Source organism: Amblyomma mixtum, chromosome 5, assembly GCF_055824585.1.
Source record: "Amblyomma mixtum isolate Tamu chromosome 5, ASM5582458v1, whole genome shotgun sequence".
Taxonomy (NCBI): Eukaryota; Metazoa; Arthropoda; class Arachnida; order Ixodida; family Ixodidae; genus Amblyomma; species Amblyomma mixtum.
In genome coordinates, this window is record NC_143016.1 from 133,382,289 (window position 1) to 133,395,841 (window position 13,553).

Consider the following 13,553-nt stretch of genomic DNA (forward strand, 5'->3'; position numbering starts at 1 on the left):
CGCTATGTGTAGCGTTCATCGGCGTTACGAAACACCAATGCAGTTGTCCAAGAATTTAGCTTATTCTCAAACATATTTTTGTTCGCCATGCCCACGCTGCGGTGGTGCAAAAGCAGACGTATTTAAGCAAGCTACATACCAGTTTCTTGCATTCTATTTATACGAATTCACTACATAGCGGGTATGCCCAATACCTAAAGGTTTATTTTGTGTTTTTGAGACAGAAAATAAAACAATATTTTTTTTTCTCACCACACCGCCTTCCTGAAATATTACCAATTTTGTAAGAATTAAGTGACACCATCTCCGCCCCCTTTTTTTTGAAAAAAATCTTTTATTCTCCTTAGAAATCATGGCGAAGTTGAGGGAGTAAGTGAGTGAGCGAGGCAAACTTTCTTCTTGAAGCCACAAAAAAAAAATGCCCAAACTCGCTAAGCTAATCTCCAACGCACCTAGGAGCTTGGCCGAGTAAATCCTCATATTACTGGGTGATCCAGCAAGATAAGAATAGAGTTTGTAACAGGTATTTTTGTTGATGAACCATGCATTTTAGAGATTCGGTGGTTAAACGAAGTCGGATTACAAACACCACCATGCCATTCATAAACCACTCCATAGACAGTGGGTCTTTTGTTGGTCCTCGCATGGATACGACGTGGCTACGCTTTGTGGGCTTTGATAGTGACACCGGCATGCAAGAAAAAGACACCATCGTTATCATCGTGATCGGTCACCTTTCGTTCTTGGTTGTATCATGCTGCGCTTCTACGCAATTGGTGCCATTAGTGCTGCAATGGTTGATGGGGCAAGGTTATTCGAGTGCGTGAAAGTCCATTCAAATTGAGTCGCTAGACAGGCACTTGACATCCGAGCACACTAGCGCTAAAATGCTCGGCAACGGCTGCTTAAAGCGGCTGCACACAAGAATGAAAAGCGGGTAGATGTGCTGTGAACGACAAAACGAAAAATAAGACGAAGGCCGCACAAGGCAAGTATTCATTCTGGGCCACACGATTCGGAGAAGGCAACTTGGAGAAGCAATTATACTCGCCTGGAATGTGCAGCGCTGCGTCAGTGGTATATTTTATGATGGCGCCTACTCCCAATGACAATATAGACCGCAAATACCTTATAACTACTTGATAAAAAAAAGAGTTGCTATAGGACTAGTTCCTTCACACTTCCTTTTAGAATTACATGGCTAGCGACAACGACTCAAGCGACATAGAGACACGACTATTATGTCCTCTTCATCTGACTGTTGCTTCCTCTGTAGCGCTTCATATATCGATAGAAAAGAAACTGATAGAAAATCTTACCTCATAATCTCATTTTCAAGACCTTCAGTTCAGTCTGGGAGAAGAATTCACCTAATGGTCTCAATTGCGAGAACTTCGATTCTGACGGAGTTTTTTAACTGAGGGCAGTCAATGACACTTATGTTCCAGATGGCTTTGTTTAAACGTGTTTGATGTTCGTTTGGCGTTTAGCGTACTTCTCAGACCGGTTACGTACTGCGTTAAAATGAATGCGTTGAGAAAAAAAAGCGAAGCTTATCGTAATATTATGCAAATGAAACGAGCAACGAAGGGGAAATGTAACGTAGGGAAAGACAAGATGAAGCTCTTGCCAGCAGGGAATATAATAATTTGTAGTCAGAAAACAAGCCAAGAATAAGTGTGAGTGTGGTTAAATATATGCATAAGAGACTCGCATTTTGTTTTCTGAATAGTAGAAACAGACAAAACTGTCCTGTAAAGATATCTTACAGAATTTGGCATTCTATATTACATTATTTGTCATGAAATCTAAGCACCGTACAACTGTACCTAGGAGACACGTTTTAATCGCTGCTCTCTACAGTAGATGAGGTTGCCTCGCTACCGTTCTTAATGGTGATAATTGACTCTTTTTAAGGGTTAACGTTTCTAACATAAATAATAGAAGCATCAGGTAGTGTTACCTGTATATTCATTTCAGCCCTTCTCCGTGCCCAGAGCTGCAATTCACCATGAAGACCTCCCTGTGGCTAACTCTTCTTTCTCTCATTGTCGTTGCTTGTGAGTATCATGAGACACTTTCTAGTACCGCTGAGAACTTCACGTCGTGTGTCTTGAGTTACCAATATTGTCAAGACAAATTGAATACAGTAATTGTATATTACTGGTTTAATTTTGCGTCATATCAAAATAAAAACAGAAAATTGTTTGGTACATTTTCTCCATGAAAATAATTACATTTACTGTACGTACAAAAAGATAAATTTATAGTTTCAGAATTCGTTAAATTTTAGGCGACAAAGCAATGCCCTAAATATTGACTAGGCTCTTCTCTACCGTCAAAAAAGATAAGTATGGTTACCAGTTTTGGTTGTAAAGTGGGAATTAAAAGACTCCTTTCGTAACAAAGCACGCACACGTGCATCCAACAGAAGTAAGCTGTTAAGAAAGCCAGCTCTCAAAGATGGCCCTATTTTTCCTTGATAGAATTACCATTAGAAAAGAGCTATGTATTGGGAGCAGTTTTTTGCCCCAATACCTCCCCCCCCCTCAAAAAAAAATCTAGAAGTTTTCATACATCGGCCTTTATTCCTTACATATACGGAACTGGACTTTAACGAACAGCTATGTTTATCTTTTTGTTATTCATGGAACCGCACCTCTCGGATAGGAGATAATGCAGCATGTTGCTTCTTGGTTCTGTACTAGTGCAATTAAATAGCCAGCTTAATTACATTCCTGGATGAACCGGAAATTCACTCGGAAGTTTTGTTAACTGAAAACTTAGAATCCTCCTGAAACGCCCTTTTCTTTGCTGTTTTACTGTTTGCCAATGTCCACTGGTTTTTCATCAAAATGTATTCAGTGCATGCTAAGTCTTATGTAAAGCTGGTGTTAAAAAGGAATTGTCCTCACTTTTTTTCATGCCTGTAAAGATGGAGCTACAATGTGAGTACATAGTTACTATTCTTAAAATATTTTTTTTTAGTGCTGATGTGAAGGCGACTACAAGTAGCGTTCGTTTCTCCCTTTTACAGAACTCCGCCAGTCAGCCACCAAAAACCAGTTCTCTCCAAAGGTAAGAACGTTGGCTTCCGTAAGTGAATACTGGAGATATTTGGTGTCATCCTCGCACTTACACGACTATTTCCGTCAGCAACTAAATGCGAGAAAATGCTGGAAAGGGAGCTTTGACACTGGATTAATATTTTTTTCTGCACCTCAAAGTCATAGTACGTTGTGAATTTACTTAATAAGGGTTGACTGAAGTTGACATAGGAATTTGCAATCAGTTTCCACAGTAAACGCCGGCGCATGTTTAGAAACAGTGTGATTATAAATCGAGGAGGACAGGAAAGCTAGCTGTGATTAAGGTAAGCCGACATTAAACGTATAGTTGCTTACAGTACTCGCTTTCACTAGCGCTATGCTCTGAGAATTACCGTTACGAATCGCTATTCACATTCGCATTCTTCTTCTTCTTCACCATATGAAAATGGCACATACCCACGCGGGGGGATTGGCCAAGGTACGGTGGTGAATGCCAAGGAGGTATGAGTGCGGGAAAAAAGCTAAGTAAAATAGTAGAATGTTTGAAATCAGAAAATATGTATGAATTGTTAGAAATGTTTAATAATAAGCAAATTAGATACATCAGGAAACAAAATAAAATACGCTTTTGGACATTCAGTGGAATTTTATATGAATTTAACAGGGTAAGCGCCCAGTTGCAATGATGTAATCATGAAGGTAGCCGCAAATGGTGCTTAATGATAATCCCTCATATTATTTGCAGCATTTGTCGTTATCGCGCGCTTAATATCGCTTCGTGATGGCGACCTCGATGAAGACAGGACTACATGACATCTGGCGATGGAATGATTTAATTGCGGCGAGCCTAGCGCGAGAGCTCCGTGCCGCGCCACTGCCAACTTTGTCGTCGTCTAGTGCGAAACAATATTACGCCACTTAAAGACTCAGCTTCTGATACAGCGCTATTCTGCCGGTTATCCTGAGAGACTCCTGGGCGAACGTAGGCGAAATCTCCGTGTAAAGGAAAAGAATTTATTCTCTCGCAGATCTCCAGTACGGACATCTGTTTGACGTATTTGTGGGACTCAGACTCATGCAAGGGCAGTTTTCCCGCACGTGGCCATCAGAATGTGTACCGCGTTCTTCGAGCCCAGCTCTATTTCTGAATGCATCACCACTGCCTAATTTCAATTCATTTGTTTGTTAACCACCCTCTCTTCCGTTCTATCAATGATGTGCAGCATCAAGGGTACGTTCCTGAAGTCAGTATTGCCATTTTGTTTCAATTTTTTGTTTTTATTTTTGTTTCTAAATATTTGTTAATTCGCGGTAAGTCGCTGGAATAGTAAATGCGAAGATGTGGTGATCTGCACAATCTGCGACACATCGACGCTGTTTACTTAGTAAGCCTCAAGTAGCGGTTACTTAAGTGACCTTGAAGGATTAGGTATTTCTACGCGCTTGTCTCTGGCTACTGTGCTAAAAATCAAGATAACATTTGATTTTCACGACCAAGTGAGCGAAAATAGTTCAAGCAGTTCTCACAGATCTAATCGAGGCCAGGGTGGCCGCATTCACATAAAGACAAAGTGCAAACATCCGCATGTGCTGTGCGCTGAAAATTAACCTGCAGCCGTCAACGACGGGGTCTATCATAGCGAATGTCTAGCTTTGGGACGTGAAACTCACCATACCTTCCCTTGCCATGGCTTTTATCAAGGCGAAAGCCTTTAATGGCTCATAATGTCGTGACCAAGACGTCTCAGCAAATTTGTCCGCGTTTCAGATTGGTCGAAATGGTCGTGACGTCACTACGCGCGAAAGTTGACGGGTGTCCACCGAAATATGTGAGACAGTTACTGCGCAATTTTCTTTCCTCGAATACAATTTTCGACTGGTGTCCACCGAGATGTATGAGGCAGTTACTACGTAATTTCCTTTCCTCAAATAATATTTTCATTTTCTTCATTACGGCCCCTCTTTCTCTTTCTTCTTTCATTCCACTTCTTCCCTTCCTGTACGGTGCGGTTCGGGTGTCCACCGAGATGAGAGAGAATTACAGAGCCATTTCCTTTCCTCAAAAAGCGTTGCGTTCAAAGGGGAACGGATCGCGCCGAACGGGTGTTGGTGAAAAACTTCAATATTCAAAGAGAGTTTGAGGGTGAAAAAACCCTGCTGCATGGTCGGTATCCTTAGTCCGGGACAACGCACGACGAGGCCCCGTCTCGCGCCCGCTTTACTAGAGCCCTTTGAGACTCCAAAGTGGAGCAGTTGAGGAGGGCAGTCTCCTATGCCTCTCGGGTGGCGGTGGGAGAAGGTCGAAGATGAGGATTCTGAGTACATGCCCACACCATGTGAAAGATATCGCAGATCTCTCCACAGTACGGGCAGCGCCCATCTGTGTTCGGATCGAAGTGTTTTTCTATGGCAGGACAGAGAAGAGTTCCTTTCTGCAGGCGCCGCAGAGTGGCTGCCGCAATAATGAATTAGAATTTCGTGGAACCGCAGAAGCGGTCTATGAGCTTCTGAGCCGGGAGAGCTAGAATGAGGAGCCCGGTGTGTGAGCGCTCGGGCGGCCGCATCAGCGGCCTCATTGCCTCGTAGACCCTGGTGGCCAGGAGCCCAGATCACTTTTCTGCCAGTTGGATCGGCGGGAGCGCGTCTTAGAATTTGGGAGGCAAGAGGTGATATTTCGCCAGCAAGATAATGTTCCCATGGACTCTCTGGCAGCGCTAAAACACGCCGTCGCGTTCCAATCCTAAAGGCAAAGATTAAGCCTCATTAATCGGCAGTTAATTAATGCACCAACAGAATGTGAAGTGAAGAATCGCGTAGCAGAATGCAGCACTCAGGCTTTCGCCTTTCACCACTTTAGCCGCTTAAGTTCCTCGTAATTTTTATTTCCAGAGGATGAAGCTGCAGTTGTTCTGAAGGCCGGAAAAGGCCTAGAGAGCGTCGGCCGCCTCCTGCAGGGTGATGCAGCCCTGTCTAAGGAAGACCAAGAGCAAGCACTAGAAGTCTTGACTGCCCTTACCACTGGGGAAGGGGCCGTCAGCGATGAGGACGCTGAGTACATCCTGCCGATCATCGTTCGGGGCGTTGTCCAGGGAGCCATCGCTCACGGAGTCCACAAGTGGCTTAACAAGCGGGGATGAACGCAGGCATTATGAAAAGTTTCGGGGTCACTCAGTCACGCTTGCTTCACTGGAAAAAAAAGTTGAATGTCCGTCAACGCATAATTCGCCAACCGCTGAACTTGGTGCCGTTATTTGGCAACTTTCTTGAAAATGAAAGGATATTCTCAAATTAAAAATCAACTTTTGTCCTTTTGTCTGCCTTTATTTTGTCTGTTTGGTACGAGCTGCTTGTAATGAGCGGTCCTAGTTTTCTTTAGAATACAGCACAAGGAAGTTTAAGTCGAAACCATTTTTTTTATTTATTACTCTTTTGAAGTCCTTTTTACGTGATTCATCATACGAATGCACATAGCATGGACCAGCTTGTACTCATCTCTTATCCACGCAATATGTGTCACAACTGCGAGAAAGAGCAGTTAGGGCACTAGTGCGTCGTGGGTATATGCACTTGAACACAACGCGTATTTTCTTCAGAGGTTCACTCAGAGGCTCCCCGACAAATTTTTTAAAGAGTGATGAACGCATTATGTAGTCAAAAATGCTTGCGGGTCATGAGGTAAGGGACAATAAATGCGTTACTATAAAGAATTTTTTTTAAGGCAACGACTACTATCGAGTTGAACAGACATTTGGGCAATTTGGTGTAGGTTCGTGACGACAAAATCAGTGCACAATTTGACAGAACACAAGGAACAAGAAGGACGACACCACCAGCGATCATTCGGAACTTACGTTTGATGCAAAACAAACGAAGAAGAATAGTTACTGCCGCCACCTGAAACTGCACACGTCAAACACACGTGGGAGCAAGCTAATGAGCGTGACAAGAAAAAGTTTTATAGTAAGCACGGACTGAGTGGAACCGATTGTACAAGTAAAAGAATTCGCTATCTAAAAGGGCCATGTAAAGCTTTGGGACGCACCGGCTATAATTTTTTCCAGAGTCGTGAGGTCATTTAAGTATTTCTTAAGAGAAAAACTGCTAACCAGTGCGTCAGCGAACGTTCCGTTGACCTTTCAGGTAGGGAATTCTTCTACTTGGGCAATCGGCTGCCTTTTGTTTGCGTTTAGTAACCTCACTCTATACTCTGTTCTTTGCCCTTTGTGGGTGTTGCGCTGTCTTCTAATGCAACAGAAAGAGCACCCTCGAGCAGTCGTGTGAGGGTTAAGCTAAGTCGGCACACAATGCTCTGAAGCTTTGGTGAGCCTGTTCCATTGATGTCAAATACTTCCAGCTTCTAGCCTTATTGTAAAATATTAAGGCTATGCCGAACTACATCAAAGTTTGATGAGAGAGAGAGGGGAAGAAACATTTTAATTAGGATAGACTAATTCGCACGAGCCTGATGGTCGGGGCCCCCAGTCCAGGGCTACGCTGGCGGCAGCTGACTTGCGGACTTGTGAACACTTCGCATAACACTTTTCTCTATTCAGCATCTTGTTGCATTATCTTCTACTTTAGAGCACCCTTTTACCGGCTTCAAAAAACATACATGTGTTAAATATTTGAACCAAGCTGTGAAATCAACTTTCAAAATATATTAGGCATGCATGGTATGCGTTGCTTCCTTAATTGATTTTTAATCTTGTCTACATCCTCAGGATGCTTTCGTTGCAAGCTGTTCTTCGGAAAGATTATCGATTCTGGTTAACCGGGCGCAGCAAATAACTGAGGCCGTAGGAGCCCTGGACTCAATGGCGTTCCCAGCTTGGGAGGCGTACAGATTTTTATTCAGTATAATCTGTATCATCACCATCACCGAAAAAAAATAGCAGAAAACTAAAGGCGAAAAACCACTATTATTCGTAGTACTGTTCGGAACTCCTTACTTTTGTGCGGCCCACCGGAACAAACGAGTATTCATGATTTAGTCTCACCCCCATATACGAATTACTTTATAGTTACTAAATTTGGAGTTTTTCTATTAGCTTTCTGCATATCTGCCTTAAATTATAGCTGCGTTAAATGTTGATCAACTCTATCTTGTTATCGTTCACTTTCTTGAAAATATCGTTAGAAATTTCAACCCACGTTTTCTGTTGCCTTTTGTTCCAGCGGAGCTTCTACAAAATCTTCTGACAAGCATTTCATGCCTGTCGCTTCTTCGTCGCTTTTTTTAATGATGGGCAAGGTTGAGGAGTTGGTGTAGAATTATTTGATCTTTTCCATGTTTTTTTTTAATATAGTTCTGCTATCTCCGATGTCACCTGTCTGCATATTCAAAGACCCCAGTGAACGCTCTTCGCGGGCATTTATGCAGTGATTCAACGGTTTTTACCACGAGAATCCGTGTTTAGCTCTTGTGTGTCGTAGTCGTCTTCGTTCTGGTGTTTCTTCTCAATGCTCAAAACTGATGTAAATTCTCCGAGGAAACTGCACCTGTTTCTCTCTCTTGAAATGTTTAAAGTTAGGAGACTCTACACATACTTAACTCGTGGATATCCTAACACCATTGCCCCAACATCGAAAGAAATGTCGTCCCCGTTACATGAAAAAAAAAGAAAAGAACGAACCAATCAGCATAAATTACTGTCCTTGTAATTTGTTTTCCCATTTTAGAGCCTCCCACAAGCGAACTGGCCCAGCTACTCGAGGTCTCCATCAACTAGAATAAATTGAATGAATGCACTTTACATTACGGAAAGAAATGAGAAAACTTCGAGCGCATAAATGTAAACCTGCAATGCGAATAGGTATCGTGCAACGATTGAAATATGAAGAACGGTAAATGTTACATTTATTGAAATTAGAGATTGATTACCGTACAAAAGCAAGCAGCAATATTTCTGACAAAACCCAGATTTGAAGGCTGACATTAGTAAAACAGCGATCTATAAAGTTCTCTATCAGCGAAAATTAACAAACGCCTTAAAAGCAATAAAAAGAGAGGGGGAGTTGGCAAGTGGTGAGGAACTGGTAAATGGTGACTTGTTGAAAGAAGGTGACAAGATTGTGGGGCAAACACTGGTCGCCCTTTATATGGAATGGCTCACGTGCTTGAGGATAACCAAATCTTCGCGAAATGCTAATATCATCAGAGTCCGTAAGAAAAGGAAGCACAAGGAAATGAAAAATTAGTGATCAATCCGTTCTCTACAAGGTAGTTCCTAAGGTAATCATGAAAGAAGTCAGGGTAACCGTACCCTTTGTCTCAACCACAGAACCAGGGTAGCTTTGTAAAATTCAAGCCATATTCACACTCTCAACAAAGTAATAGAGAAATGCTCAGGATACGACAAACCTCAATTTTTACTCTCTAGAGATTACAAGAAATCATTCCACTAAGTCCCAACATCAAGATTCATGAGAGCATTATGCAACCTGAAGGTTGAGTGTGGCTATTTCTAAGCATTGATTGATTGGTTGCAAAAGCCCCATCGTCCTCCATGCTGGAGCAATAAAACCCCAATAAGGATGGGTGTTAGGCAAGCGGACACGATATCTCTAGTACTATTCTCTGCCTATTAAGTAAGCTGTTCAGAGATCTGGAATAGGGAGATTTTGGGATAAAAACAAACCGAGAATAATTTGAAACCTGCGATTCCCTGATGACATGGCATTGCTAAACTAATTCAAGGACAGCAGTGCATCATCATTGACTTAGAGAGGCAAAGCACAGCAGTCGGTGTTAAAATTAGTAAGGAAAAAATAATGAATTATTTCGCAACCTTGGAAGCTAACAAAAAGCAGTTTGCTATATGCCGGCAAGGCTGGCAGTGGTAAGAGGTTGTATCTATTTGGGGCGTGTAGTGACCGCAGATCGGAGCCATGACCCTCAAATTTCTAGTAGAAAAAGAATGGGGTGCAGTGAATTTGGCATGCACTTTCAGACCATGGGTGCCAGTTCACCATTATCCCCCAGGAAAAAAAAATATAAAACTGCTGTACCTTAGCGGTACTCACCTATGAGGCAGGAATTAAGAGGCTAACGAAAACAGTGCAGTTTAAATCCAGGACAGTGAAGAACACTATGAAGCGGAAAAGTAATATTGTAACGTTAAGAGACCGGAGAATAACAGAATAGATAAGGAAGCATACAGGAGTTACAGAGGTTCTATTTCAAAATCAAGAGAAAAATAGGGCATGGACAGATGATACAGTTCAACGAGAAGATAACCGATGGCCGTTAAGGACACTGGACTGGATTCGAAGAGAAGGTATGCGTAGCAGGGGGTGATAAAAAACAGTTGAATAGATGAGATTAGAAATATTGCCGGAATAAGGCGGCCGCAGTTACCACATTCCAGGGTTAATTAGAGATAATGGGTGGTGTTTTTTTCCTTCAGAGGGCGTAGTTAGGTGATGATGGCGATGACGTTAGCGGCAACCGCAGTACCAAAGAAATTTCATTATGGTCGAAGCCCGCATGAAGAAAGCTGGATTTGCATATCTTGTACCGCATCTTTCTAATTATTTTTTAACTGTACACATTATTGCTGTCTCATTATTTTTTCTTGTTCTTGGCGCGACCGGCCACTTGTCTGTCCTGATGCAATATTCCGGATATGAGGCCTCATCAGGCAGGCTTGCAACGCCTTTTGCCTCGTCGACCTTGGCAGTGCCCTATACCCACGTGTGATAATGGGTCGTGTATTATACACCCATTTCTGTCAAAATAAAATGAACAAACAAACAAACAATAGGGAGTGAAGTAGTTACCCCAGGAAATCCTCATGAGGGATTGGTAGGCGTAGACGTTTGTCACTCGGTGTATTCATTATGCCAACAGACAAAGCAAAATAAAATTTAAATTCTTTGAAGAAATTATGAATCTGCACACTCTTGAGCGTAGAACTAAGGTCTGAGGCCTTCTTTATCAACTTTTCATTTTATTTTCATTTTATCGTCTGTCATCAGCACGTGATTTGGGTGACGTATGCTGTGGGAGATGACGTCAAGCTTCTCGTAAATGAAACCGGGCTGTTATGCCACTTATTTGCGTAAACTGGTTCCACGACCATGACACATCAGCGGACAGCGCCGACGCTGAGGAATGCCGCGTATGACAATGCACTTGAGATCCGAGAAGAGTTTTTACAATGTTACTTCTGTCTTGAGAAGGAAACTCTGCTCTGCCTGCGCGCTGAATTGTTTGGGCATGGTCTCCGTCAGGCGGCCGACTTTTACGGGGTGGCGATACGGTGGGACTACAGCGCTGCTGTGCAGTGGACTTACCTGTAACTGGCCGTTCGATCCCTTACTCCCACTGCTTTCGTCAGGACTGACGTCACGTTTAAATCAAACGGAATGAAATTGCACACAATATCACCTCTGGCTACGAGAGCTGCCCAGTGTGACTTTTCTGCAGACAGCACCATCGAACCAGGATTTTGTTAACATACCTTGACGGTTTTACGACGCACCTATAAGGGGAGCCTGGGCAGAGCGAAATTCGCCTTGTCGGTACTTTTTATCTAAATTCTTTGACTATAAGTTACATTCTATGGAAAGAAAAAATCGTTTGTCAATGTTTTCTAATATCCTCCTCAAATCGTTCTTGTGTTTTATGTGGGAGATGAATGGTTTAATTTTCTTTATTCCGTTATTCAAATAAAGCAGCACAGAAGCTTAAGAAACAAATGAGTTTGCAATACTTATTTCCAAACAAGCTTACTCCAGAAATCGATTGTGACTCATGGCCTTTCTTGAGCGTGATGTTTTGGGCCTGAAGCTGGGCAATTAAGCTCAGCTTCAGTTGCTAGCGTCCGTTGCAGATGCAGGTACTTTGTCTTGAAAAAGTGCCATCTATTGTTGCTAACACCCAGAAGACTGAGTAGCTAAAGATAACTTGTTATGTTAAATAAGCATAAGAGGGCTGGACGCCAGTTTCATGCGTTTTCCGCAACAGCGATCGGCTAAACAAAGGCTATTCTGTCTTTGTACTTGGTTGTGGAAACCTATACATGCCAGTCCAGTGAACAACTTTCGCTACTCGCCCGTAGTTCACGATAACAAATAAAGAAACCATGGTAAGCAGCTGACGTATTGGAACAATACCTCCGAAAACTATGCCGCTCCGGATGGAAATATCTGCACACGTAAGCTAGATGGAAAAACCAGCGGGAGATTTTTTGCACGCTTTTTCTTTTCCTTCAATTTGCTCATTTATTATTGGTAGCCCCTGCCTGGGACGTCACGACACATTGTCGGCATGAAACGCCCCTTATTGGCTGCGTTATCCAAATCGCGGCTGGCCAAAGGCAGAAAAAAAATGAAAGAAATAAAAAATATCGCAGGAAAGATTACCATATGTGCGTTCTGTTTCATGAACGTGAACAATATTTACACTAAACGGTTACATCGGCAGGCGGCAATGAACGCCTATTTTTATGAAATCACCACAAAACTCAGCTAAGTAGAATGAAGTGACGTGCTAGAATTTGGAATCAGCTAATTTTTCCTCAGTTCAGTAACAAGTAACAACAAAAGCCGAGCAGTTACTGCTTCGGCATGCTGTACTTTGGTATGGAGAAGAGATTATCCCATTTCTCCTACTATTCGAGCATAGATGCAGTACATCAGGGCCACTGTCGCTGCTCCACTTTGCAGATATAGTTACCCCCGAAGAATTTGATCTCGCTAATTCTTTGTATTCTGTGTAGAATAACCAGCCATGCGATAATGAATCTCTACTTCTCACATAAAGGAAGTGGCTTTTTAAGAAAATGAGCCGTCAATATACTCTTAAAATTACCTCGGTAGCATCGGTTGAGAGTAAATCTGAGCAACTGAAATAGAGCGTTCGGTCCTGCAGGGTTATCATAATGATGACGATGACTCCGCATGAGCTGGACTCGGAAAACGGCCCGAAGTGGCCTTTCACTGACCCGTCAATGACTCGTCTACGCAACGGTTTCCTGGAAGACCCCTTTTCCACGCATTTCATCTCCTAAAAGCTGAGCACCAGGCAGGAAGAAATCTACCCATCAGAAAATTAGTGGGTATGAGGCGTAATTGCGTATCAAACCAGTCACCTTCCAAATGCGACGTGGTTGCTCTACTAGAAAGCCGCTCCATCGGACTTGTTAATGATCGCCTATGTTATTAAAGAGATAAACTTCAGCCATACACACAGTTCAGCGGGTGTAATAGAAGGACGCCTGCTTTTGAGAAAACTCACTATCATCGAAACGGCGAGTTGGTACATCTTGAGGAAAACAGCGAAGGAACAGGGACAAGAGAAAAGAAGACGACGGACCAGGCGCTGTACTAGCAGCTGAAGGTTTATTGCACGGAACACAGAACATATACTCTCTAAACAACCAGGAGCACGCATGATCTACGCCAACAACACTGATATGATGTCATAATCAGTCATGATGTTCAAGAAACGATATCTCACAGTCATGAATGAGGACGGATGGGGTGTTTTACGCATGTGTC

General features: G+C 42.7%; 1 protein-coding gene across 1 annotated transcript; it reads left to right on the forward strand.

Annotated features, from left to right (window-relative positions):
- Nucleotides 1-593: 593 nt before the first annotated feature.
- LOC149343772 (uncharacterized) lies at nt 594-6,361 on the forward strand. Its single transcript, XM_089547067.1, has 4 exons — nt 594-722; nt 1,945-2,060; nt 3,038-3,078; nt 5,940-6,361. The coding sequence occupies exons 1-4, from the start codon at nt 594-596 to the stop codon at nt 6,185-6,187; spliced, it is 534 nt and encodes a 177-aa protein (XP_089403193.1). The 3' UTR covers nt 6,188-6,361.
- The last annotated feature ends 7,192 nt before the right edge of the window (nt 6,362-13,553 follow it).

What these genes read in the sequence shown, in the direction of transcription:
- LOC149343772 (XM_089547067.1), top strand. Translation starts at nt 594, where the DNA reads ATGCCATTCATAAACCACTCCATAGACAGTGGGTCTTTTGTTGGTCCT. An exon ending in AAGACACCATCGTTATCATC is followed by an intron (nt 723 to 1,944) that starts GTGATCGGTCAC and finishes CATAAATAATAG; the next exon opens with AAGCATCAGGTAGTGTTACC. An exon ending in TTCTCTCATTGTCGTTGCTT is followed by an intron (nt 2,061 to 3,037) that starts GTGAGTATCATG and finishes TCCCTTTTACAG; the next exon opens with AACTCCGCCAGTCAGCCACC.